Source organism: Parus major, chromosome 20 (assembly GCF_001522545.3).
Source record: "Parus major isolate Abel chromosome 20, Parus_major1.1, whole genome shotgun sequence".
Taxonomy (NCBI): Eukaryota; Metazoa; Chordata; class Aves; order Passeriformes; family Paridae; genus Parus; species Parus major.
In genome coordinates, this window is record NC_031788.1 from 7,744,912 (window position 1) to 7,772,407 (window position 27,496).

At 40.1% G+C, this 27,496-nt stretch overlaps 1 protein-coding gene across 14 annotated transcripts in view; it reads left to right on the top strand.

Annotated features, from left to right (window-relative positions):
- RTEL1 (regulator of telomere elongation helicase 1) overlaps nt 1-27,496 on the top strand; it is a 44,979-nt gene continuing 17,483 nt past the window's right edge. For 7 of the 14 annotated variants that reach the window (XM_015647147.2, XM_015647153.2, XM_033519026.1 and 4 more), the window contains exons 1-27: nt 1-60; nt 718-838; nt 2,290-2,488; nt 2,863-2,956; nt 3,874-3,955; nt 4,546-4,606; nt 4,842-4,917; nt 5,087-5,171; nt 5,713-5,778; nt 7,226-7,379; nt 7,702-7,740; nt 8,364-8,442; nt 9,085-9,182; nt 9,690-9,842; nt 10,208-10,263; nt 12,849-12,926; nt 13,793-13,874; nt 17,160-17,292; nt 17,626-17,739; nt 19,149-19,189; nt 19,970-20,055; nt 20,866-20,943; nt 21,651-21,728; nt 22,896-23,039; nt 23,792-23,907; nt 24,756-24,879; nt 26,055-26,208. In XM_015647147.2, the coding sequence (XP_015502633.1) occupies nt 737-838; nt 2,290-2,488; nt 2,863-2,956; nt 3,874-3,955; nt 4,546-4,606; nt 4,842-4,917; nt 5,087-5,171; nt 5,713-5,778; nt 7,226-7,379; nt 7,702-7,740; nt 8,364-8,442; nt 9,085-9,182; nt 9,690-9,842; nt 10,208-10,263; nt 12,849-12,926; nt 13,793-13,874; nt 17,160-17,292; nt 17,626-17,739; nt 19,149-19,189; nt 19,970-20,055; nt 20,866-20,943; nt 21,651-21,728; nt 22,896-23,039; nt 23,792-23,907; nt 24,756-24,879; nt 26,055-26,208 (2,572 nt within the window). In that variant the 5' untranslated portion in view covers nt 1-60; nt 718-736. Of the gene's footprint in view, nt 405-594; nt 634-717; nt 839-2,289; nt 2,489-2,862; nt 2,957-3,873; nt 3,956-4,545; nt 4,607-4,841; nt 4,918-5,086; nt 5,172-5,712; nt 5,779-7,225; nt 7,380-7,701; nt 7,741-8,363; nt 8,443-9,084; nt 9,183-9,689; nt 9,843-10,207; nt 10,264-12,848; nt 12,927-13,792; nt 13,875-17,159; nt 17,293-17,625; nt 17,740-19,148; nt 19,190-19,969; nt 20,056-20,865; nt 20,944-21,650; nt 21,729-22,895; nt 23,040-23,791; nt 23,908-24,755; nt 24,880-26,054; nt 26,209-27,496 lie in introns of those variants that run through there. The other 7 variants (XM_015647152.3, XM_033519022.1, XM_015647148.3 and 4 more) reach the window with 7 other exon arrangements.

The following is a 27,496-nucleotide window of genomic DNA, read 5'->3' on the forward strand; positions in this document are numbered from 1 at the left end:
CTGAACGCGTTGGTGTGGCACGTGACAGCGGCGCGGGGATTCCGAACGGCGCAGCGGGAGGTGCGGGCCCGCCGGGACACGGGGACACGGCAGCATTGAGCACGGGAACGGGGGAACCCCGGAGCACAGGGATCTGGGACCCCGGGAACGCGGGGACCCCGCAGCACAGGGATCTGGGACCCCGGGAACGCGGGGACCCTGCAGCGCAGGGATCTGGGACCCCGGGAACGGGGGCTGGAGCGGGCGGTGCGGCCCGGCCCGGGAGTACGGGAGTGGGAGCGGATCCTGAGTGACCGTGAGCCTCCTGCGGAGCCCCTGGTACCGGCCCGAAGCCGTGTGACCGAATTGCTCCTCCCAGTTCCTGAAGGGGCCGACAAGAAAGATGGAGGGAACCTCTTATTTGGGTCTGTAGTGACAGGACAAAGGGGAATGGCTTCAGCCTGACAGAGGGCAGGGTTAGATGCGATATTAGGAAGAAACTCATCCCTGTGAGGATGGGCAGACCCTGGCACAGGCTGCCCAGAGAAGCTGTGGCTGCCCCAGCCCTGGAGGTGTCCAAAGCCAGGTTGGATGGGGCTTGGAGCAACCTGGGATTGCAGAAGGTGTCCCTGCCCATGGCAGGGGTTGAATGAGGTGAACTTTCAGGTCTCTTCCAGCCCTATCATGGCACGATATCACTGCAACAGCAGGGTCATCACATTCTGCCCTTCCTTGCAGGCACCTCAGGGGGTGAACCATGCCCAGGATCACTCTGAACGGGATCACGGTGGATTTCCCCTTCCAGCCCTACCCATGCCAGGAAGCCTACATGGCCAAGGTGCTGGAATGCCTGCAAAAGGTGCGTGAGTGTCATCTGTGTATCATTTCTAATGGTACAAAATGATTTCTCTAAGAAGATATTGTCACAATTCAAGTTTTCTTTATGTGCTTTGTATGCTGTCTTTCTAAATATTCTCTGATCTTTTAATTGTATTTTTATTTTACTCTGTGGTAATTAAAATTGCAGCTGGCAGGTGACAGTCAGTAGAAATATAGATGTGATGTTTCTGCCTAAAGTGGGAAAAGGAAGAAAGGCTGAGAAAGTAGTGCTTGTATTCATTCAGTCTGTCCTTGGCTCTCTGGGGTTCCACAGAATTACAGAATCGTGGATGGTTATATTTGGAAGGGAACTTAAAGCTCACTTTGTTCCCACCTCCTGCCATGGGCAGGGACACCTTCCACTATCCCAGGTTGCTCCAAGCTTCATCCAACCTGGATTTGGACACTTCCAGGGATGGGGCAGCCACAGCTTCTCTGGGCCCCCTGTGCCAGGGCCTCACTGCTCTCCCTGGGAAGAATTACTTTCTAATGTCTAACATAAACCTACTCTCTGTCAGTAGGAATCCATTCTTCCTTGTCCTGTCCTTGTAAAAAGTCCCTTTCCATGTTTCTTGTAGCCCCCTTCAGAAACTGGAAGGCCCCAGTTAGGTCACCTTGGAGCCTTCTGTTCTCCAGGCTGAACAATCCCAGTTGTCTCTTCCTCATAGGAAGGATTTGGTTGTCTTGTTAATATTTGGACTATTTGTATAATTTTCATTTGCTGTGTGAGAGGATAATTTTACTGAATGAATGTCAAAATAATAAAATGCTTTTTTCACAGTAGTTTTATTTTTTTTTTTTCCTGGACACATCTTCATGTTCCCTGTTCTCTTGAGGTTCCAAACAAGCTTATTGTGGAAACTTTGGCTTTCCACCTGGCTCTGCATTGCTCTGTATCACAGTGCCTGCTTGGTGCCTCCTCTCACTGAACTCAGTGAACTCATGATAGAAATTCCTTTCATACACTTGAGCTCACTGCTGCTTTTTTACCATTTTTAGTATTGCCACACACTTAAAAACTGTACCTGTAGGACAAGGTGTAAAGTTCTCTGCCTAAACTTACATGGGAGAAAACCTTAATCCTAAAGTAAACCAGCACTCTGTTATCTGGGAGCCACTTTCTGGGCTGGTTTTTTTCCATAACTTCTCATATTTTCATCTATTTTATGCTGAAATGCGACACACTCCAATGGCTCTAACAGTGAAGAATTGAATTCCTGTGCTAAATAAATGTGATGGCTGGCTCTGGGTTTTTGATTGAGCCTCATTAAATTAATTAGAGAGTTCTACAGGTTGATCAGACCTCATGTGTGGATGTTCCTTGGTGATGCTGCCAGCCGGTGTTTGCTCCTTGGCAGGGGATGGTCAGTACTGCACCAAGACCTGTCCTACTGAACCCCTAAATCCCTCTTTGATTTCTCTCCAACAAAGAAGGTAAATGGTATTTTGGAGAGCCCCACAGGCACGGGGAAGACCCTGTGCCTGCTGTGTTCCACCCTGGCCTGGCGGGAGCACTTCAAGGACACCATCTCAGCCCGGAAAATCGCGCAGCGCATGAATGGGGTGGAGCTCTTTCCTGACAGACCTTTGTCCTCCTGGGGCACTGCTGCCACAGATGGAGATGTCCCAAGTGAGTACCACCACCTCTGCACTCAGGGGTGTGAGCCAGCATGTGCTTTTATCTATTTCTTATAATAAATATGCAATTATAAAAGTTACAGAGCTATTGCTGAGCAGGTGAAGCACAGTTTCACCATTTTATACATTTTCAGGGTGTTTTCTGTAGTTTGAACTTTTCTTAGAGCTCATTTAGTTCTTTAGTTTCTTAGAAACTCATTTAGCTCATTCTATGTATGTGAATAATTAGATGACAGCATTTCCTGCTGTCTCTACAAGGCAAACTGTTACCATAGTACCAGCTGGGGAAGAAGGCTAAGAATATCCCTGGTTCTCCTTTCTATGCTTATAATGTCTTTCTGCTTTTTTTTCTCTTGTTTTTGGCAGCTTATTACACTGACATTCCTAAAATAATTTATGCCTCCAGGACTCACTCCCAGCTCACACAGGTCATTAATGAGCTAAAGAACACGGTGTACAGGTGAGTATGATTTAGGGTAGTGTCCTTATTCAAAGAAAAGGTAGAGAAACCCCTCTGGTGTAGTCATTGTTTGAACTTCTGTGGATGAATGCATAAAAGATGATATCCAGAGAGATGTAGTTCCTTTAATGTGAATGTTTAGAACCTTTCCTTGTTGATGGGTTTGGTTTATTTTAATGCTTCACAGCTTCTCTTCCCTCCTTCAGTCACAGAATTTTCTGAATTTAGTCTGGTTTTGGTTTTTTACTTGACATATTAGCTTATAAAATTACATTTTTAAATTTTTCCCTCTTAATATTTTTCTGGGGGCATATTTTTTTAGGCAACAGGAAGCCATTACCAAGTGGAACTTTTCTGGCTGATGTACACCTATTAAGAACTTTGTGGGTTTTTTGTACAGTGCCTGTCAGAGTTTTCAGCTCTTCACATGCCAGCATGTGGCTGAGCTCTTTGGACAGGTGTAGTCATTTGTTTATGTAGCTCATGGAAATACACAACCTTGTAATAGGCAAAAAATCCCAAACCATGGTGAATACTTGCAGTGAATCAGTTCTGTCCTAACCTTGCTCTGAACATCACAACCAGCTGGGAAAAGCTTCTAATGGATGACAGGCCCCAGCTGACTGGGCTGAGCTGTCATAACAGAACCCACATTTTGTGGTGGATGGTGTAAATTGCTGCTTGCTGGGAGCTGCTGCTGCTTATTAACACCTACTGCTGCCAGCAGAGATGCAGTGCCTCAAAGTCCAGTAACACACCCAGCAGTTACAGACAGACTAATGGACTTGTTCTGACTCTGACCCCTGCTTTGTGCTCATCTGTTTCTCCTGAATATTAAAGTTTTGATGTATTGAATCTAAAGATGTACAACTCTGTTCTTTCTTGCTTGGTTTTTAATGTCTATTTTGTGTATCCAGGCCAAAGATTTGTGTGCTGGGATCCAGGGAGCAGCTCTGCATCAATCCTGAAGTGAAGAGACAGGAGGGCAACCACATGCAGGTGAGATCAGAGCCTGGAGAGGATGTTCAGGGAGAACATGGAGGCTTTTGTGTCATTTCTGTGTCATTCTTCACTCTGACATTGTTTAACTACAAGTGGCTGCAGGGAAGCACAGGAGTTGTAAATGTGTTTTTAGGAATGTTTAGTTTCCAGTTTTGTGAGTGCAAAATGTAATTCTGAGTCTCTGGTGACATTTTCTATCCAGAGAAATGTCACTGTGTTGAACATGATAGTTAATAATTTGTAGTTTGCTTTCTGATCTGCTATTTATGTGTTTGTCAAGAGCAATAATAATTTCAAAATATTGCTTCAGTTATTGATTTAGCTGCTATTTTTACAATATCAAAGATTACTGTTTAAAAAAGTATTAATGGTAAAATATAACACATTTTTCTCTAAGCACATGAGTGTTCTGTGCTGCAAAAGAAGGGCTTAATTTGCAAGGTGAGCAGGACATGTGATTTTAAAGCTGAAGAACTGTGATTAGCATTTATTAATTAGCTGGTGTTAGAACTGATTTCACTCCTTAACCTGCTTTCAGTGCCTGACAAGCTGTGCTGCTCTGGGCTGAAATAGGCTTTGTTTTCCAGATCTACATGTGCCGAATGAAGGTGATGGCTCGTGCTTGTCATTTCTATAACAATGTGGAAGGTGAGTGTGGCTCACCTTAACTTCCCCTGGAAGCAAAGCCCTGTTTTTTGGGGAGGGAGGGATTTGCTAGGCAGGTGGAGAGGTCTGTAAGAGGTGGCAGAATCCACCTGTATGTTTCTCTGTTACTGTCTTTCAAGAATGAAATACTAGTGGATGAGTTTGATGATTAGGGTAACAACAAATCTTTGTGTGATGCCTTTACCTGATCTGGTGGTTTTAATGTAATCTTTTACAGAAAAGAGTACAGAGAAAGAACTGATTGAATCAATCATGGATATTGAAGACTTAGTTAAAAATGGAAACAAGCACAGGTGAGTGATCCCCTCTGACCTTCCTCCCTGACTTGTGAAAAATAATGAAAATTGTTTCTCTGTTCACTTTTATTAATCCATTTGTGTATCATAGTACATGAATATTGAATACTTTCTTAATATTTCTGCAAGTATTATAGTCTGTACTCTTTTTTTTTTTTTTAAACAGAGCTTGTCCTTATTATCTCTCTCGAAGCCTGAAGCAGCAAGCAGACATTATTTTTATGCCTTACAACTATTTACTAGACGCAAAGGTAAAATGTTACTTTGCTTTTAAATATAATTTTTCTTCTGTTTGTCTTATGTTGGCTTTTAGTGGATAAACAGTGGAGAGTGATGCCATGCAAGTGGAGGCATTATGTATGATTCAAAACTAATCAAAGACAGCACATGTATAAAATTGTAAATACAAGACAAATCCTCTGCTTTACATCCCACTTCTCCCAGATATCTATTGCCAAAAATGACTCAAATTAATAGTTAAACTTTCTCAAATTAGTTAAACTAATCCCAATATGGCACACCTAGGGTTTTTTTTTCTTTATTACAAATTGTAACCTCTGTGAACATTTACATGATACATTTTAGCACCTTCATTTCTAGAGAAAGTGTTTCTGTGGTTTCTGTAGTGGGCAGTCACAGCCATTGCTTGCTGTTTTCTCATAGGAGAAAAACAACCCAACTTTCAAATACTTAAAAACCCAAAAATATATCATCATCCACTTTCTCAGCCAATCAAATCCGTATTTCTCAGTGGCCTTTTTTCCCATTTCCTTGCTCTGATTTTGTCTTTAGAGTAGGAAATCACACAACTTGGACCTGAAGGGGACTGTGGTGATACTCGATGAAGCTCACAATGTGGTGAGTTGTTCTGGTCTGTTACCATTTTTTAATCTGCATCCAAAGAGTAAAACAGGCCCTGTCCTATTACAGACAGCTTGTAAAATCTGTACTCATCATTATCATGAACACTTCTTGTTTCTGTTACAGTTAAATTTTGTAGCTTAATTTAAATCCTTTTACACTGCTGATTTCTTTAGAAAGTGATGGTTTCTTTCTAAAGGGTACATCTCCAGATTTATGAGGTGTTTCTTTTCTTGGAGACTTCTGAGAAAACACTGTGTAAGGAATCATGAAAGATCCATTCTTGAAGCTCAGCTGCATCAGCTCTCCCAAGTGCAGTAGATGTTGACAGGACTCTTGCAATATTTCCAAGTCCTCACTCATAGAGGAAAGCAAGAAAAAATAAATAATGCTGTTTTATGAGTTCTTCCTTTTAGCTGGCTTGAAACTGCAGCTCTTTTCCTAAATGATGAAATGCAAAGGAACATTTGAAATATGTCCCTTTCTCTGCCACATGAAGCCACAGTCTCCCAGTGGGATTTCTGCTGAACAGCTGTGGTTTGTTGTCTGAGTGCCTGGTGTCCTTTCAGTAAACAGCCACCCGGCTCTGCTCAGCATCACTGGAGTGACTTGCATAGCTGCATCCAGGATTTGCTCCTTTCATCAGAACCTCTCTCTTTCTGCTGAAGAAATGTGTGGAAATCCTGTCACAGTTGTTTGGGATTTAGATTTTTTTTCCCCCCCTTTGTAGTGTGCAAGAAATGCAAATGATGCCTGCATGCAGAAATTAGCCAGAACAGCTTCTTGTTTTGCAATAGTTTTCTGATGGTGCTATCTGTTCTAGGTTAATATGTGGAAATTTAGTGATTACCCTGAAATAAAATTAATTTCTTTCTGATTGGATTGTTTACACATGCAGCTTGCTCAGCATTTCTTTTTCTTATAATTTATTTCTTCATAGCTATTGCAGTCAAATATTTGTGTAGGCTAGGCCTTATTATTTATCATCATTCCTTAGGGAAAATGATTCTTTTTGTGAATGAAAATTTCTGGCAAAGCAGTGTGTGATTTAATTTTCAAATTAAGAGACAGTTTTGTCAAACTTACTAATCCTGAGTGTTTAAACCATTACTACCTTTTAAAGAGAAAGTATAGAAATAGCTTTTTTGAAGAACAAACCAATTTTCTAAGTAAAAAAAATTTCCTGCTTGAACATCAGACAGTTAGTGTCTGTACTCTCTAGAATGTTGATAATGGGGAAGAGGTAAAACCTGTTCTACATTTCAGAAAGAATGATGTTTACTAGTAGCCAAAGTCTTCAGGTGTTTAAAAGATGTCCTCTGGCCTGAGCTGGAGATCAGAAATGAAATCAATCCTGATTGTCTGGACTTCATCATGTCTGAAACTGCCTGAACAAGCAGCACACAGAATGGTCAGAATAATTCTTCCATTCCTTATATTTTAGGAGAAATTGTGTGAGGAGTCCTCTTCTTTTGACTTGACTCCTTATGATTTGGCTTCAGCAATGGATGCAATAAATGTTGTCCTGGAGGAACAAGCCAAAGTGGTTCAACAGAATGAAATCAATGCTGAATTCAACATGGAGTTTGCCAGTTCAGGTGTGTTGATAGTGACACATCATTGTTTCTCTGGGATTATAAAGTGCCACTACCAAGAGCTGGAAAATAGCTTTTAGGGAAAGTTTCTGGGAAATTTGCACTCTCATTAGTAAATAAATTGTTAATTTCTAATCGTTTTCAGACACTGGAAGATCTGATCAAACCAATGTGACATGAGGGGTTATGAAAGAGAACACAAAAAAATAACTTTCCATGCACACAATTCTAACCTTCATTGCCATAATTTCTGGAAAGGCATAAAGAAACTGGGAATCAAATAGGTGTGAAACAACCTCTTTGAAATCCTTACTTTTTTTAACAGGACTGAACATGGAACTAGAAGATATAGCAAAGATCAAGAGTAAGTTTATTTTTTTCTGTTGAAATAGTTTCAAAAGGTCAGCAATTATAAATCAAGCTCATGTAGCATTGCCATATACATTACTTACAACTGAGATGTTAAGTTGTTTGACTTTTCCCATGAACTTTTTGGAATGTTTAGTCAGTTTTTTCCCAAGAAGAGAGTTTTGGCAGATGAATGTGTCCTTTCCTTCTTTTTTAGAAGTTCCCATGTTTTCTAATCTTGTCAGTGTGTTGGAATTGCATCAGTTGCATCACTGCTGTCAGAACATGGTGCTACCTGAAGTTAACAGCAGGAGCTTGAGATATCTCATGTATACAAAGCATTTCCAAGAACAACTTTCCCTGTCAGTAAGGAGGAATTTAACATTTAGCTGCTGACTTCAGCTTCATCTAAGAATTGAGGTCATGGAAGTTTTTAAGAGTTGAATATGAATATTTAAAATTGATATCCAGGAAATTGGTTTTCATCATTTTAGTTTTTTTACGGAGTTGAGAGAACAGCTGGGCTGTTCTCTTTTGTAACAGCTTTTGTAATAAAGTACTTTTGAAAAAGAGACTTAGATGTGTCCCAGATGTTACTTTCTGTGCACCCTGACTTTTTTCCTCTTAATTTTCCTAAAGAAATTCTTCTTCAGCTTGAAAGTGCTATTGATGCAGTGGAGCTGCCAGCAAATGGCAGTGGAGTTACCAAAGAGGGAAGGTAAATTTCTTCTCATTAATGTGTTTAAATGTTAAAAAGTACAGCAAATTGTAACTGGGTGAGCTGTTGTGGTTATAGTTTTTGAGAATAGTATTTATTCAAGGTTTTGATTTTCCTTGAATCCCCTATCTGTAGTGTTCATTATTTTTGGAGGAACTCCCTTTTTTAGTGTGTCAAGAGTGGAAAATTCTCTGTTTGGGTTTCCTGAGGTGGAAGAAGCTGCTTTCTGTGCTTCTTTCAATTTTGTGTCATGATTTAAGCAGAGGTACCAATGCTGCAGTGATGTCTCTAAGGTACCTCTGAGCTCTGGAAACCTGTTTCTAAACTGGTGCCTGTTGTATGTGGTAAAAAAGTCATGGAAATTGCATGGCAATCTGCTTCTAAATTAGTAATGGATTATATGTTGGAGAGGATTGATGGAAAAAGGGAATGACATGGTCTGTGTGCTTTCTGCCATGGCAGTATTGTGCACTGTCTTTATAAGCAAGTAATGACTTTTATTCTTGTAAAGTATTATTTCTCATGGAGACAAACATGTTTTGCTACTTGATGGTGAAATTGTTCTGAAAGAGTCACATTATTTTTACCTGTTTGATTATTTACAGTGTTTACCCATTTCTGCTTTTTCTTTGTAAATTGCAGCTTCATCTTTGATCTGTTTGCAGAGGCCCAAATAACTTTGCAGACAAAATCCTCCCTCTTGGAGTCACTGGAGCAGATTTTACAGTTTCTTTCAGGCCGTAAGTGCATGAACTTTTTAGCTGTTTTACTCAGACTTTCCTCTTTAGTGTAAGTAAATAAATGGAAATTGGTTTTAGTGAGAACAATCAAATGATAAAGCTTCTATAAGCTAAAATCTGACCTTAAGGACTAGTGTGATTTTACTAAGATTTGGAAGGTCCTCTGATGGGAAACATGTTTTATGTCTGTTCATGTAACTGAAATAATGCTGAGAACCACCTTGTGTCAAAAGATGAGTGTGTAGCCATGTTTGGGTCCATCCATCCACATGGAGGATTTTTGCACAGACACTATTTTTCTCCAAAACCATGTGGATTGTGGTGTGAAGCTTGCTGTCATTTTGCTGATGGTACTTTTAGTGTTTGGACTTCTTCCTTGGTCCTGGGTTTTTTTTTTTTATTGATTTAACAAGCTTCTGTTCTAATGTCTGTCAGCATCTTGTTCTTAAATTGCTCTTCTGTAAAGGAAATTTTTCAAGTTCTACATGTGTTAAGAAAATGATTTAGCTCTTACCAGCAGACTCTTCAGAAAAGCATTGAAGAGTGTAGAATACAGACTGTCAGTTCTGCAAGGACATCCTTGGATGACACATCCACCCTTCCTTATTTCTTTGCCCAGCACCTTTCTCCTTTTAGGCCATGTGCATTCTGGCCTGACAGGTACATCATTTCTGCTGCAAAATTCCCACCATCAGTGTATTTTGTATGTTATTTTAACTGCTCCTCTAATTGCTGCTTTAATTAGCTCCTTTCCCTTTTTTAATGCAGAGGAGCTTTAAGAAGTATATGTAATTTTCTGGGGTAATTTTCTGGGGTGACAGCTTCCCAGTGTGTCAGACATGGAATGCCAGTTTTGTATTTCTCTTGGCATCTTGAATAATGATGAAAAACTTGAAATAAATTATTTGTTTCTGAGAATATTTTTAAGCTATGTTCAAAGTGTTGAGCTGTTCAGATAAGGTGTGGCTGTACACAAGAGGATGTGTATTTGTGTTTCAAGAGTAATCTTGTGCTGCTTTCTGCAGGTACTGGGATATTTATCAATACATCTGGATTGCATAAGGTCTCAGATATTATCCAGGTAAATATTTAATGCTGCTTCTATAAATATCTGAAGGACAGAAGAGTTGGTTTAAAAGATGTGGAAAGATATTGGATCAATTTTATCGTTGTTGGGATGTACACTTGTGCAAGTTTATAATTTTTGAGGAGAAAGCTGCTGCCTGGTGGGGTGGATTAATCTGATTTTTACCCAGGTTGTTCTTTTGTAGTTCTATCCATTTTTGGAGATGCAGGATTTAAATTCTGTCTGGGCTTAGCATCCACCAGGTGGAGCTGGGTCATTGGACTTGTTTGCAGCAGTGTTTGGGAATATGAGATCATCTCATGAAATAACAAGATAGGCTAAGGAAAAAAGCAAGCAACAGATAATTTAATGATGTTTTTTTTTCATTTAATGACTAACTTATGAGATGTCTAAAACAAAAATCTTTCCAGTTCCATAGGAAATGAATGTAACACTTGTGGGTATCCACATAATGCTGTCAATCATCTCCCTTTTGTGCACTTCCAAAGCTTTGATTGTGAAAATCTCAAGCCCCATAAAATTCAGAGATGCAGTGGGCCAGTGGTCTGTCCAATTTATGTGTGCAAAAGGGCACCAGAGATTAACACCCTGTCTAAAAGTGAAAATAAAAAATACATTCAAACTTTGCAGACCTGTATGATAAAGAGAAGTTACCTGGGTGTGTTTTGAGTGGTCCTGGCAGGTTTGCAGCACTGAACTCTCAATGCATGGGTGTTTGTGAGGGTGCATTCCCAGTGGCATACCCAGGATTTCATTTTTCTAGCAGTGGTTAAACATAACCTTTGTGTGTGTTCCAGTACAGAGTAGTGATTTGTGTGCACTGGTACCAAATGGTTTGTACTGGGAGATGTTGCTGTTTTGAGAGAAGGTCAGGTGAGCCTAATTTAAATTACTTTCCTCTGGGTTTCAAAGCTGAGAGATGAGAAAATTCACAAGTAGAAACCAGGTCCCCTGATTCCAGAGGATTGTTGTCCAAGACTGGGAATAATTGTCTGTGTGTGCTTTTGGGCTGTGGACAGATAAAAGGAGATTTGAATTTGGAGAAGAAAGCTCAGATCCCTTTTCTGTGCTGAGGTTATGCACCTGGGGAGTGACTGCAAAGGATCTGCCAGGGGATAGTTTGCCATCTTGAGATAGGTGGTACAGGACAGAGTTTTTTTTTGGGTAAACAGTGTTTGCTTCTTGCAGAGCCTTGTCTCTGAGTCTTAATTTATTACCAGCTTGTTTTAATTAATAGGAATTCTTTTCTTCTTTTTCAAATAACACTTACTTAAAATCTCTTTGGTACACCATATATTTGGCTATTTTTCAGAAGTAAATATTTCCAGGAATTGTGCTTTTTTTTTTTTTATTGCTGGGGAACATCTTGTGACTAGATGATACTCTTATGAGCTTGGGTAATTCCTATCAATGTCTGAAGAAATTTTGTTTAGAAAAATTAACAGAGTTGTAAATATTTGAGAACCACAGCTGTTTTCATTGAAGTTGCACTGGGATGCTTTATGTTTGAAAGAGCATCATCTGTAGTCATGAGACATCCCATACAGAAAAGGGGAGAAAATTATAACTCTGATAGAAGCTTTTAATTTAATATGTGGACAGCTAGATATGATTACAACTTGTTTTTCTAAGCAGAGTGTTATTAGCATAGGGACCACAGATGAAATTTTAAACTGAAGGAACTCAAAAGGTTGTTCTCTGCTTGGTTGTGGCTGATCTCTTAAGAGTGTTTGTTTATCCACAGCCAGAGACATGAACAGTGTGAATAATAATGCTGTCATTTGTATAGTTTGGGTATATTTAGATACTGGCTTGTAGTTTTTAGAACAATGAGAGCTCCATGAGGGTAGCAGGAATTGCCCAGAAGAACCATGTTTATTGAAGGTTCTCTGTCTTGATAACAAGAATAATTATCACAGCAGTAACTTTTGTGGAGACACTTCTCAGTGCAAAGATGCATTAGGGGTTTTACTGAAAGCAAAAATTAAAAGGATGTATGTGTCAAAAATAATGTGGCCAGCAGGAGCAGGGATTGTCCCTCTGTGCTGGGCAGTGGTGAGGCCTCACCTCGAGTTCTGTGTCCAGCCCTGAGCTCCTCATGACAAGGAGAGGGGCTGGAGCGTGTCCAGGGAAGGGAGCAGAGCTGGGGAAGGGCCTGGAGCACCAGGAGAGGCTGAGGGAGCTGGGGGGGCTCAGCCTGGAGAAAAGGAGGCTCAGGGGGGACCCTCACACCCTCACAAGTCCCTGACAGGAGGGGACAGCCAGGTGGGGGTCAGGCTCTGTTCCCAGAGAACAAGGGACAGGACAAGAGGAAATAACCTCATGCTGTGCCAGGGGAGGTTCAGGTTGGACATCAGGAAGAATTTCTTCATGGAAGGGGTTGTCAGGCATTGGAAGGGGCTGCCCAGGGAGGTGCTGGAGTTCCCATCCCTGGAGGTGTTTGAGGTACAGCTGGACGTGGCACTCCATGCCCTGGGATGGGTGACAAGGTGGGGATCAGTCACAGGTTGAACTCAACGATCTTGGAGGTAATTTCCAACCTAAATAATGCTGTGATTCTGTTTCCCTCCATTTTCCAGACAGTGTTCAGCATCGATCCCCCAGAAGGAGTCACAACAGGATTCCTGCCACGTCAGGCAATATCTAAATATTACAAGGTGTGGGAGGCTTTGTTTTTCCTCACGGCATCTTATGTCTGTGCTTTGTGTATCTAAGACTTGGGAGGATGTGAATAGTACAGCAAATGATGTTGATTACAGGGAGAAAAAAGTCACAACAAAAAAAAACCCCAAAAAACAAAAACCAACCAAACAAAAAAACCCCAAAAGCCCCCCAAAAAACCCCACCAAAGGAACTGTATTTAATTTAGATTCTTAAGAGAAACACACTTTTTAAGGGGGTTGTAAATTAAATTATGAAAGTGGAGCAAATGGGAATTTCAGAGAATTTTAATATTGGATATTAAGCAAGAATTGACATGTTCTTCCAATAATGTGTTTTTAGTTTAGCCCAGTGCTAAGCAAATGCAATAGAACCTCTGACCCACCTCCCTGAAATTGTTTTAATTTGTTTAAAGTTTGGAATTTATGAGATGTGTTGTTATGATGAATTTTAGGAAGGTATTTTTCTAAATTAAGACATTAAGACTTGATACTATTTTTGTTGCCAAATGAAGCAAATCTTTCCACCACAATAGTGTTCTACGTTTAATCTGTGTGGGTTATGCTGGTGGAAACACCCAAATAATTGGGTTCTGGGTCTCTGCTTAGGTCAGCCTTTGAAAAACTGCTCCCATCATCTGACTCAAAAATGACTGGTTGGATGCTGATGCACTTTTTTCCTCCTTAGTTATGAAACACTGGAAGCTAAACAGAAAAGAGACAGGAAATTCTATAATCTTAGTAACTATAAAAGTGACACTGATTGCATTAATTACTCTTTATGTGGGCCAGGTTTTTTTGAGGGATGAGGTGCAAGTTTGTTTTTGCAGCCATTGCTAGAAACGTTTGTTACTTTCCTTCAGGTACATATTCACGTGGATAATGGTAATCAAAAAAAGAAACAAAGGACAGATCTCTGGAATTCATCATCTTCAAAAAAACAAGGTACAGGACAGCTCTTGGGGAGGTTCATGCAAAAGCTGGATTGAAAACTCCTCTACTGCTCCTTTCTGATTCAAATAGGAGCAAACAAGTGCAGCTCCAATGTGGATACAACGAGCTGGGGACAAGTTTTTCACTCTTATTTCTATAGGGGAGGTGACACCTGCCATCTCAATATAAAAATTTCTTGTACCATTGGTGTTTTGTGCACTGCTGGAGTTCTTTTAGGGCAATGATTCTGGTGAAAGGAAATCATCTCCCTTATGGAATTGTTTTTTTGTATTTGCATAGAGAAAATCTTCAGAGCAGCCAAGAATGGGGAGCTCTTCTCCAACCCTCAGGCTGATACTGAGGCTCATGACATGTTCTGTTCTCATCTTACCAGCTGGTTTTCTCTGTACAACTGTGTTGAGTTAGACACAAAATTGCTGTTGAGTGAGGCTGTAACTGCCCTGGGCAAGAAGGGGTTCAGTTACTATGCCAAAAATGTATGTCAGAGGTGATATAAGAGTAAATTCCATGAAAGTTCTCATTCTCTGTTGAAATGATTTACATTGTGCAGGTGTTAACAGTTTGTTGGCTCATTTTGGAGCTCTGTAAGGAAAGTTCATGGGATGTGCCAGAGATCTTGTCCAGATCATGTGAATTCTCAGGCAGAAGATGCCATGCCTTGGGGTACATTTTCCTTTTCTGGGATGACCTGCTTTGCGAAACTTCCGACTTTGAACAACTTTCTAAATTCTTCAGGATGTCTTGTCAGTTCTTGATCGTTGAAGCTTCAACTTTACTTTCCAGTTCAACTGGGATTTCTCCCTCTCCTTGTGTCTCTCTTCCCACCTGTTTAGTTCCTTATGCTCTGCAGAACCCAGCATCTGGAATTACCTCAATATAACAATTCTTCAAAACCATATATTTAGAAGAAAAGAAACTTGGCTTCTGAATCAAAGGCTAATCTTGATACTCCTATAAAGCAACAACAAGCTTGGCTTCATTGGACTGAAACATTCATTCTTTCTGATTTTTTAATGTTTTTTTTTAATAATTAAGTTGAAAACAAAATATTTTCAGTTAGAGAAGACAGATGCAGATCCCTTCACCTAAGCCTTCTTAACAAAGTACTCTTCAGAGATTCTTGTAAATAGTTTGCCTCATAACTATCTACTTAATTACTCAGTTAAGTGCTCATGAGTGTGTAAGTATCTGTTTCATGGAAGTCCTTCTTTTAAGGACAAAAGTAACATTTTTCAAAGAATGAATTTACAAGAATTTACTGGTTTTGCACATAATATCCCCTTAAATGTTTCCACAAAGTTAGTGCAGTTTGGTAATCTGCAAATGTTGTTTTCCTGAGATATTGCTCAATTGAAGTTTTAAGATACAGGAATGATTCTGAGTAAATTTGGTTAAGGATGGGTGCAGGAAGAGGCTAATACAAACACTTTTAGGTTAATTGCACAATTTGGAGGATTTACACACAGAAATACAAAGCAGTGGGAGAATTCTGTGATTCAGTAGATGGATTCTGATATATTTGTTTTTCAAATAAAAACAGTATTTGCAAGTACCTGTGTAACACACCTGAGTATGCTGAGACTTGTGCTTTACCTAAGCCTAGCAGAGGCCAGACATAATAGATCGAGTCTCTGGTTTCCTGTGGTGATACAGCAAATGGTATAGAAATAATTCAAGCATTTAAGAACAGCTGTTTTCCAGGGATTTTGTGGAAATTATCCACTCAAACATCATTCTCTACAAAGTAATTGTTGAGGAGAAGGGGCATAGCTTGGAATAGCTGATGAGATTCGTGCCTGAGTCATCTGGGAACAGATGCTGTTTGTCAGTAATATTGGACTGCTGCAGTTTAGCATTAAGTTAAAATGCTTTTATTCATGGCTGTAAATCATCATGTTGTAAACTATTAGCAAACCATTTCTCCTTGCATTAGCTCTCCTTGTACCAGGAATGGAAAAAGCTGCTGCAGAGATCAGCTTTGTTTCATGCCCAACACTTCCTGCTGGTGAATGGGACCTTGAAAATTTATTGTCGTTAAGCTTAAAGACATAATTGCTGCACACCAGACTAAAAATGTACAGCAGTCCCAACTTGTCCAGGAACTGGGAACTGGTGCCTGGCAGTTGTTCATGCTGGGTTACAGAAATGTGTTTCCAGCTGAGCACTGGAGGAGCAGACATGGGGGGCTGGTGTCCTTTTCCAGGCCATCCCATATCAGCCCAGTTTGGTTTTGTGCTGGGATTTCTTGGGTTCCTGGCTGAGTGACTTTGTTCTTGTCTGTAGATGCTCACTGGCCTGTCCATACACAAATGCATACTAATTTGCACCAATTGTTAGTGTGAGTTAGAAGGATACAGAATTCGCTGAATTTTGGAATGTGAATCTTCTAGAATTTGGGCATTGTCTGGATGTGTTTGTCTGGATGAGATGGAAGGGTAAAACTTCAGCTGAGAGTAAATGTTCACTTGTAATTCTAAGCAGTAAGTGACTCACTGGGCAGATATTAATGGGGATTTCCTGAAAATGTCAGCTTTTTCTTTTGGAAATGAAGGCTTTGCTTGGTGTGTGTAAATTTAAAAGAAATCCACATGATACTTGGATTAGAGGTATTTATTTTTATCACTGAAACTAATCATGTAAAACAGGATCAAAAACAAAATCTGATGTTTTATTTGGCTGCTCTTGTTCTTGACATGGATATTGTTTTCATTCCTTTGTGCCTGTGTCTCTGAGAAGCTGATGCAGTTTTCACCAAGCTTGAGCTGAGCAATGAAAGAAATGGCTGATGCAATTTTTAAATTTTTCTTAATATTCTTTCAGTTGATAATTTACATACTTTCAGAGTCACACACTAAAATACGTGTGTATGTGTGTGTATATATATATGTGTGTGTGTGTCACCACATCCCACAAAAGATTTGAGCAGAAATTGAAATGTTTGGGAGTTGACTGTGGTGAAAGAGGGAAGTTTAGGTGAAGGATTTATAGCCTATATTGATATATAGAAAATTCCTCATAGAAAAGTGTTTCTTTTTTCAAGCAAGTGCAAGGCTGGACATACTTTCATAATAGATTACAAGGGAGCAGTGATGTTTTAATTAAAAGTCATTTAATCTGGGAAGAACCAAAGCAGGACATAACATACATCTGGAATTTTAACTTTGGATGCTGTCTGGTTTACTCTCAGAAGTTCAGGTACAGTGTGCCATATGCTGGTCATAGTCTAGTTTTTCCACTTTGACTGACTTCTTAATATTTCCTCTTTATTTAATGCAGGGAAGACTTTAAGCTATTGGTGTTTCAGCCCTGGCTACAGCATGCACGAGCTCGTTCGACAGGGAGTCAGGACAATCATCCTCACCAGTGGGACACTCTCCCCCCTCTCATCATTTACAATGGAAATGCAGATGTGAGTACCTGGATGTGGGACCACTGCCATTCCTGAAAAATGCACAATCTATTCTTATGGATTTAGGTGTTAGCTCAGGATTTTAAAGAGTTCTGTTTGCCCAGAGAAGCTGTGGCTGCCCCATCCCTGGAAGTGCACAAGGCCAAGCTGGATGGGGCTTGGAGCAACCCGGGATACTGGGAGGTGTCCCTGTCCACTGGCAGAAGGATGGAATGAGATGAGCTTTAAGGTTTCTTCCAACCAAACCCCATTCTATGATTCTATGGTTCTGGAACTGGTAGGGAATCACATCATGGGTATGACTGGGATCTTCTTTTTTTTTTTTTTCTCCAGCCCTTTTCCTGTGTGCCTGGAGAATCCTCATGTAATTGATAAACACCAGCTCTGGGTTGGGATCATTCCAAAGGGACCTGATGGAACTGTGCTTACTTCCACCTATGAAAGAAGGTAGTGAACTTCCATGTGGAATCCTGCTTTGAAGTTTTGGGTTCCAACTTTTTGGGTTCTGTTAACAGGGAGTATGCTAGTTAAATAAGGGATCTCTAGTGGTTTTTTAAATAAATGCTGTAGAACACCATCCTTTAACAACTCCTGCTGAAAATTTAGAGCTGGAGGTCTGGAAGGGATCAGGTACCAAGGCACTGATAGTCCTTGATGGCCCTGACCAGCCTCAGCTGGGACCTGCACCCACTGCCATCCCCCAGGAGCTGCACTGAACCCCATCCAAAATGTTTTTTGCTGACGGCTTAATTGACTTGAAACAGGACCAGCCTTTGTAATAATTATTTTTATATTTAAAGCTTGTCACCATGCCCAGCCTCTGTTTCACCTCTGAGTTGCTTACTTAAGGAAAACATGTCCAAATATTTGTCAAGCTCTTTACATCATCATTTTTCTTGCTCATCTGGTCTTCCATCACTTTGCCTCTGTCTATCTGTTGTTCAGAGTTGCCAGTGCTTCTGCTGCCAGAAAAGGTCAAATGTTCCATAGAACTGGAAGGGGACTCAGCAATTGTAATGGATTTTTACAGAGAAGTTGTAATCTGGAAAACCCTCAGATTGGATTTCTTATTTTCAGAAGTTTTAATGTGCCATTTCAGTGTATTTCTGTTGAAGATACTGTCTTTTAAAGAAGGAGGGTTGGAGATTCCACCCCTCCAAGGCTTTAGAACATGGGGAATTTTTGAGGGAAAGGGATTCACAGTTGTTCACTCTGTTTTGACAACATCTCTGTGTTGATACTGGCATTTGTAGGTCTTAGAAAGGTACATATGTTAGGTTTTTTCCCTGCATATATAAATTTTCTGGGAAAACAGTACACAAAACTACAGGGTACTAAAAAAAAAGGAACATAAAGGCATGAGAGAACAGGGGATGTTTCAGTCAGGTCTGGAAGAACATAAATATGGCTCATTGGAGAGCAGGACTTCCTTCAGCCAAAGGAAAGTGATTTACTGGATAATAACCATAGTAACCAAACTTGCCCTGTAACAACACCACACCTAATGCATCAATTACTATTTTAAATTGTTGTAATATTAGTCAGGCTTGGCAGACTTTTCTGGTAGAACTTTCACGTGTGTTGTTACTCACATGGGCGCTCATTTCTACCTGCGCACTTTGAGGTACCGAAGCTTAGATCATCCTCAGAGCTATCAGTAAGAATATTTCACAGTATTAGTAAAATGTAGTCAAGGTACTACTAATTCTTGCCCTTGGTGTTGGTGCTTGCCATAGGAGGGAGAGCAGCTGGGAGTCTGGAAATGCTATTTTAGATGAACATCAATGGAAGTCAGCGTGGCTGAAAAACATAGAAAAGGAAATGCAACGGTGGCATTTGGTTTCTCTTCTTTTTAGGTTTTCAGAGGATTATTTATCTTCTCTGGGGAAAACAATTGGTAAGTGAAGTGTGTGGATTTCAGAAATGGGTTAATGCCCAGGATTTTTGGAAATTCAGAAAGGGCAATGCTAAAGAAGATGGAGCAAGAGGAAGGTAAAGGATTGCAGTGCATCTCTCACTGCTGTCTGGTTTTCTGTGTTTCTGCTTGCTCAACCAGCTGGCTTCTGTCATAGCACACAAAATTGAGTCCCTGGCTTCATATTTCCAAGTCTGGACTTCATTTTTATTGTCAGGAGTTTGTGTTGGTTCAAAAATGTGATTTGAATGTGGCTCAAACTAGGAAATCGATAGCCAGAGATGATGCAGCCAAGGATGAGCAGAGCAATTGAGGATCACAGGAAATCAGTGCAGTTTTTTCTGATATTTTAATATCACAAATATGTGTGATATTTGTGTCAAGCCTGCCTGAAGTCAGCATTTATTGTGGTAATTTTTTTATAAATATAATAGAATTGCAAAGTCATAACACATATGGACAGAATAAAAGAGGAGCATTTGTGTGGCTTGGCTAACATGGCTGAAAAGAATCTGTTAAATCTAGAAATGCTTGAAGGATGTGGAGGAGAAATGAAAGCTAGTTTGGCTTCTGTGTTAAAGCTTACACTTAGACAAGATGATCAAATTCTTTTAAGAAATAAAACAACTTCTAATACACAATCATTTGTGTCAGGAAAGTAGAAAGTATTTTGGAAGGAGGCTATGGTGTTTTTTCTTCTGCAATCTATGTTCTCCAGGATGAAAATGCCCTCATCTACACCCTTGTCTTACCTCACTGCAGGTAACCTTGTGCGAGTTGTGCCACATGGGCTGTTGGTGTTCTTCCCATCGTATCCTGTCATGGATAAGAGCCTGGAATATTGGAGAGTATGTTCATTGCTCTGCCTTTGTTAGGTGGTTTGGTCACATCCATCAGGCAGCTTGAGTTATTCCATTTAACCACATTAATTAAAAACCTTCTAGTGGAAGATGTCACTGCTCATGGCAGGGGGTTGGAACTAGATCATTGTTAAACCAACTCAAAACATACTGGGATTCTGTGAAAAATTCTTTGTTAATAAGTAAATTATAAAATCTACAAAGTAAAATCTCAAGTAAGGCTTCTTTTATTTTGATCACAATATACTGAAATGTGGTGCTCTAGAAACCAAACACAAAAGAATCTGAACATATTATTCCATCTGATGTCACATTTTATTTAGTTCATCAGACCTTTTTTTATTAAGCCTCTGAATTAGAATTGCTCTGTTTCAACACTTGGAAAATATCCCAATATGAGCATTTCTCCTTCATTTTTAGTTTGTAACCATTGCAGCTGTAACTTCTGGTACTTCTGTGCTCATGAGCTGGATGTCCCTGGTGAGATTTGCTAGAACAGTTGTGGTTTAAATGCTCCTTGAAAAGGCAGGGTCAGAGGTTTTAAGCTGTGGAGCAGCACTGGGAGGTGAGTGCTGGAACTCTCCCATCTGAGATGAGGTTCTGTCTGAGGTGCACCAGCTGCAAGGAATCACTGTTGGTGTTCTCAGAGGGTTGCCCATTCCTGCTTCCATCTCTTCCTGTGTTTGGCAAGAGAGGAACAGGCTGTGGTGGGGAAGTGTAGTGACCATTTCTGAGTGTTTCTGTTCTTGTGGTGTGAGCTCACTTGGTGTTCTGACCTGCTCCTTCTCTCTCTAACAGGAGCATGATTTTGCCAAAAGAATAGAGGAAGTGAAGCCAATGTTTGTGGAGCCCAAGAACAAAGGAAGCTTTTCAGAGGTTGATTATTTGCATTACATACCTCTATAATTTTCAGAAACTGTTTCTATGTTTAATGACCTTCTCTGTTTGGGTGTGAAATACCCCAATTTTTGGCCTTGGGTGAAAGTAAAATTCTGAATGCTTCTTTCAAGTGTAGTTTTCCTGTGCATCCTTCCTTTTCTCTCTTGTCTGGCCATGCAGGGTTCAGTCTTCAGATAAATCTGGTGATGTAACAGCAGCTAACACACACAAGTGCTGAGTAATTGAGCTGGTGGAAAGCTGTCATTTCAGTAGTCAGCATTTGTGAACGTTCTGCAGGACTTTTCCTCCCAGCTTATCCTGCTTTGGATGTTAGAGAATTGTGCAGTGTAATCCTGATTATTTATAGTATATTTATTTATATTCTGTTTGCTTCTTAGAATAATTAATATCTGAAAATTGCTTTCCTGTTTTGCCTCTTTTACTTAAGGATCTGTGGAAACACAGGATGGTCCATCTTCTCATCAGAAGTATCTGAATTTTTTTGTGCTTACCCAGATGTGTTCTGGATTTCACAGTGGTATAAGGATTTTACTAAGAAATTGGCTTCTCACATTTGCAGTTAATTAAAAGTAAAGACAATTAAACTAAGCCAAATTAATCACAATTTATATCTTAGCGTACAAGTCAAATTTAGTTAGTACAGGATAACACCTTTCATCTTCTTAAACTTGTTTATATTTTAGGTTATTGATGCCTACTATGATAAAGTCACCTGTCCTAAGTCCAATGGAGCTGCATTTTTGGCAGTGTGTCGGGGCAAGGTAAGGTAACTGAGTATTTGTTTCATCTGAGATCAGATTGTATAATTTACAGAAAAAAACCTTCATTTTCGATTTCAATGCATTTCTGTTATTTGACTGTAAGTGTATGTGGGGAAAAAAACAAGTGCTCTGAAACGTCTTCAAAATTAGGTCACATTTCTGTGTGATGTACTGCTGTTTTTATTAAAGGGACACATTTTGATTTCTCTGAAGTGGATGAGCATCATACTTGCATTTCATGTTGGCTGCTCACTGAAAACATAACCCATTAAATGAGAACAGCTCTTCTGGAGAACTGTAATGAAACAAGTTAAAACAACACTGCTGCAAACCAAACATAACACTTAGCTTTGAAACGCTTGCTTCATTAACTTGATGTTCTCTGGCCACATTTGATGGCCTTTCCTTTACATCTTCCAGTACTGGTAAATGGACTTATGTTTATCAGTGGAAATATTTGTGAAATTACACTTAGAGTCTTTTTGCTGCTGTTTACTGTGTACCAGGAGAAGATCCAACTTCTTTTGAAACTTTGGTCCCAGTCTCCAAGGAGGCTGTTGAAGTGAAGAAAACACATAGCTCTCTCAAGTCTCATTGCTAAGATTTGGAGAACTGATTCAGCTGAAAAACTGAACAGCTCTTTTTTTTCCTTAATTTTTTTAGTCTGTTCTGCTTCATTAATTTCACAAAGTGATTTTCCAGCACAGTGAATGTGTACAAGGGACATGAGTGATAAATACTTGATGGAATGTCAACAGCACAGCTGCTGAACATGGCACTATAGTCTGGTGAATCTGATGGCTTTCTGTTATTGCTTAGCAATGATTCTGTTAATTTTTACTGTCAGAGAAGGTTTGCTATGTTGTTGTTCTTGTCAACAGCTCGGGGTGTGAAAGGTTTAAACAAAAGTGTTGACACTCTCTCAATACAGCTGTTCTTATCCAGGAGCAGGACAGCCATTAACAGGGTTGGCTGAGCCTTGCTTTGGCAGAGGAAAATGCTAAGTTTAAACTCCTGGTAATAAAAGAAAAAAAAAAATCTTGTTGAAACTATTGATAAACTACTCTTGGCCAGGGAATTAATTGAATGGAGAAAAACAACAACTTTGGAATTGCTCTGAAGTGTCACTTCAAACCCCATTGATGATGGAAAACTCTTTCCCTGCAGGCCAGTGAAGGACTGGACTTTGCAGACATAAATGGACGAGGAGTCATCATTACTGGGCTTCCATTTCCTCCTCGTATGGAGCCCAGAGTCATTTTAAAGATGCAATTCCTGGATGAGATGAGGAGAAGTGGTGCAGGTGCACAGGTAAGACTGGGCAGCTTCTCACTCTTGGTTGTTCATGTAATTTGTTCATGTCATTGGTTCTTCCTCTTGTCCCAGTGGGTTTTGGGTTTTGTTATCCTCTCAGCCTCATGGGACCATGAATATCAAAAATGCAAACAATCTTGGGAATTTGTCACAAATACAAACACCTTTTTTTAATAGTATTGCAGGTTCCAAATTCTGGTACAGTCCTGAATATAGGCCCCAAAAAAAGGATGTAATTAAAATTTAAGTCAAAATCTTTGTATGTTTGTTATCCATCTCTCATTCTGAGAGATGTATTTCATCCAGAGTGTGGGCAGGAAGAATGGCCTGTGCTGGCTGCTTTGGGAATTACTGTTTTGGAAGTGTTGGGGGTGTGTTTTGTGGTGTTTGGGTTTGGTTTTCTATTGCTTGAGGCACAGGAATGAATGATCCACTTTAGTCTGTTCTGCAGGTCTTAAAGAATATGGTGAGTCTGTTGTGAAGGCTCTGAGTGTATCTTGTAGGAAATAGCCTCTCCAGCTGGACATCACTACTTGAGTGTTCTGTGTTCTGTAAATCAGGTGTGACTTTTGAATCCACCTGTGTTTGGTTTTCCTCAGCTCTTTGAGATTTGTCACTACATCTGGGTGATACTGTCAAACATCTGTTCTGTACTTCTTATTTCTTTAGGAAAAAAATAATGACCGGATGGCACAGAGAACAGATTTTATCTGGTAAATAATGTTAATTCTTCCTCCTACCTCTTGCAGTATCTGTCTGGGCGTGAGTGGTACAGTCAGCAGGCGTCCCGAGCTGTCAACCAGGCCATCGGCCGGGTCATCAGACACCGCCAGGACTACGGAGCCATCTTCCTGTGTGACCACAGGTACACCCTGGCTCCCTGAACCCCACAATATTTTGGGTTGGATGGAACCTTAAAGCTCATCTTGTTCCAACCCCCTGCCAAGGGCAGAGACACCTTCCACCAGGCCAGGTTGCCCCAAGGCCCATCCAACCTGGCCTTGAGCACTTTCAGGGATGGGACGTCAAAAACGTCAACAGCTTTATATCCCAACATAGGCATTGGTGTTTTGAATATAAATGTGCTGATGTTGCTGTTTGGAAAAGGCTGTGGTTCATAATAATAAAACTAATTCATATAACAGGTTATATAAATATTGTACTACTTTGTGAAAGTAACCGGATTGTTATATTCTGCTCCCAGCTATGTGGTCTTGGAGCTGCAGAAAGAGGTTAATGATTTTAATAGAAAATAAACCAATTTTTGGAATTCAGGTTTGTAATGTCACAGGAAGTTATGTGACAAAAACTTATGGTCTTGCATTTTCTCCATCTTTCATTTGAGATGGCAGTCAGCAGCACTGCAGTGTTTAGAGAGAAAAAGAATGGAAATGAGGACAGATTATATTACTGAAACAATGCCATTTATAGTCATATCATATATTAACATTATACTGCATTATTATCCATTTCTGTAATGCTGATTAGTATAATATGTATATTATAGGCAACAGGAGTTTAATTGATAGTACATGGAATCAGCAAAGCTCTTTTCTCCTGAGTGAAGGCATCACCCCATTATATTTACTGCACTCTTATGTCTTTATTTGTGTTGCTGCTCCTCTCTTGTCCTTTTGGAGAATGACCTGGGGTTTGTTTAATTAATTTAGCCCAACCTGGCAAATAATTCTCAGGTTTTGCCATCCTGCCCAGGTTCACAACTGGTGATGTTAGAGGCAAGCTGCCTTCGTGGGTCCGTCCCTACGTGAACGTTTATGACAACTTTGGACACGCGGTCAGAAGTGTCTCCCTCTTCTTCCGTGTCGCTCAAGAAATTGTGAGTGTCTTTAAAAGAACCCCAAAAATAAACAGCAACTTTGCTGAATAGTGTTGGAAACTGGGAATGCTAAGCTAGGTGAGAGATGTGAGAGAATCACAGATGGTCTCAAATTGGAGGGGATGCATAAGGATCACTGAGTTCAGCTCTCTGCTCCTCACAAGCCTGCCCAACATGGAGTCACTTGTCACTTCTGAACACTGGAAGATTTACTGGAAGGAGATATGCCTCATCTTCCTCCATGAGTGATCTGGGACAGGATGTTGTTCTTATGATGGGTAACTCATTAGGTTAGATCACAAAAAAAACTTCCTCTTCCAGTTCCTCCTAAATAAACTTGTATTTATTGGCTAGTATGCAAATCCTGGAACAGATATTGGCATCCAGAAGTTTTCTGTCTCGGGGAGAGGTTATATGTATGGGAGGATCATACCCTAAAATTTAAATTGTAGCTGACTAGTAAGAGTAATACAAACTATCAGTTCTTATTGCAGTTCATTACTGGATCATCTTTACTAAAACAAGTTCTCTATTAGCATTAGGAAGCTGATGTTGCCTGTAATAGTTCCTTAATTTAAAATGTAATATTGTAAAAAGGCTTCCTAATTCACTGGAGAAAGTCATAGCAAGAAATGGGCTGGAAGCCAGAATGGCTCCCAAAATGGAGGTTAAGATTAAAACAAGCATTTAAAATTTCTTGTACAGACTTGGACAACTTTCTGGAAGATGCTTTAGCCAAATACAAGTTGTTCAGACTAACTAGTTACAGATGGATGATGCTGCAGGACTTGATGATCTTTTCTGATCATGAGTGAGAGTTTCATGGTTAATCAAAACCACAACCTGATGTGCTTTATCAGAAGGAGCTGTTCCTGCAGGAATAGCATTAGGAAGTGATTGTTCTTTAGCAGGTCATGATCCTTGTTCTGGTAGCAGGTCACCTAGAGTTAAACCTGCTTACTGCACTTCAGCTGTGTCACTTGGGAGCTGTTTGATCCTTTTTTTTAAAAGCCCATAAACCCAGAGTGTGTAACAGCTTTGCTACCAAGGGTTATTTGAGGAAAAGGAGATTGGATTGCTGTCTTTGGATTGTTGATTGTTGTTGAGATTTTTGGTCACAGATGGAGTGGAAAAGTGGCCTTTGCATATTGTAACACCTTGTAAACTTCTTGCAGATGCCCCCACCCCTGCCTCAGTGCCCTCCTGGCCATACTGGTTCCCTAAGTGAGAGCAGTGCAGCACCATCTACTTCATCTGAGCAGATCCTCTCCCTGCAAAAAGCTAAAAACTTGGATGACCATGTTCCAAGTTTGAAGAGGAAAAGGAAAGGTAATGTTTGAGTCCTCACAGATACACTTTTTTGTTTTAAGCTGAACCACAAACAGGAGGAGTCAAGAGCCTAGAAACTGAAATGAGAGAGAAAGCAAGGAGAGCTCAAAGATGTGTAAAAGTCTGGTCAGAAGGGACATGGTTAAGCATTAGAAAATGGGAGAAAACTGTTGTAATTGCAGAGAAAAGTGGCAGATGGGGCCAGCAAAAGTGTCCCACAGAACAGGAGGAGTTCTTTGTGGAGTATCACAGATAGTTTGGAAAATAAGAACTGGAAGTCTCTTTCTGCCTGGCACTGGCTTCCATATGTCCCCTTTCCATCCTGTTGTGTAGATGACTCTTACTCAGTCATCTGTCTAAGAAAACAGAAAGGATATGGGAAGAAAACAATATTTAAAATGTTGTGGGTAGCTAATGCCAAAGCATTTCTCATGTCAGATATTCTTTCAGCACTGTAGACTGCCTGCTGGTTTGGAACAGAACAGTAAAGTTTGTTTAAAGCTGTGGTTCCTAATCAGTTATGGGTGAGGGCGAGATGTTTAAGCCAGCTGTTACCTTTATGCAGCCTTGCCTATTGGTAACAGCCAGTGTGATTAAAAGGCACCACTTTGGCCACCACTGTTTTCCCCCCTCTCACTTTCCAACTGTGCATTTTTGCTCCTTCCTTTGATTTGATCTTCTGTGCAGTTGCAGAGTGAGCAGCTGAGCTTTGCTGAACCAGTTTATTTACCTCTCATACACTTGACTGGTAGATCCATCTCAAAGGATGGGCTGGAATGTGTGACTGGAGGTGAAGGGAAGAAGCTGCATTTCCTGTTTAATAAAGATTTTCATTGCATAGGCTGTAACATTAAACTCCTCTGTAGTCACAGTGATCATAATATATTCCCATTCTTCTCAAAATAGTGACTTTCCTTAGAAACTGGCTGTTGGAGTAATTTCACAAAGTAGTGGAAATTAATTTTAATGTAATGCCTTACAAAAATATCAAGCTGATACTAATTTAACCCTATTTACTGAGCAAAATTCTTATGTTTGAGACATGGATTCTGATTAGTGAGAATATGTAATTTGGGACCTTGGTGACTTAATGGGTATTGATACTGTAAGAATTGTAGGCATTAAAAGAAGTTGCTCTGTTTAAAAATAATAAATCATGTTTTGTACCAAAATCTCTAAAAACTCTGGAACAGAGTTCTGGGTAAAGTCCATAAATCTAAAATAATTGAACAGAGACAGCTGCTGCAGTGAGACTTTTTCCCATTGATCCTAAGCCATTTTGGGGTCA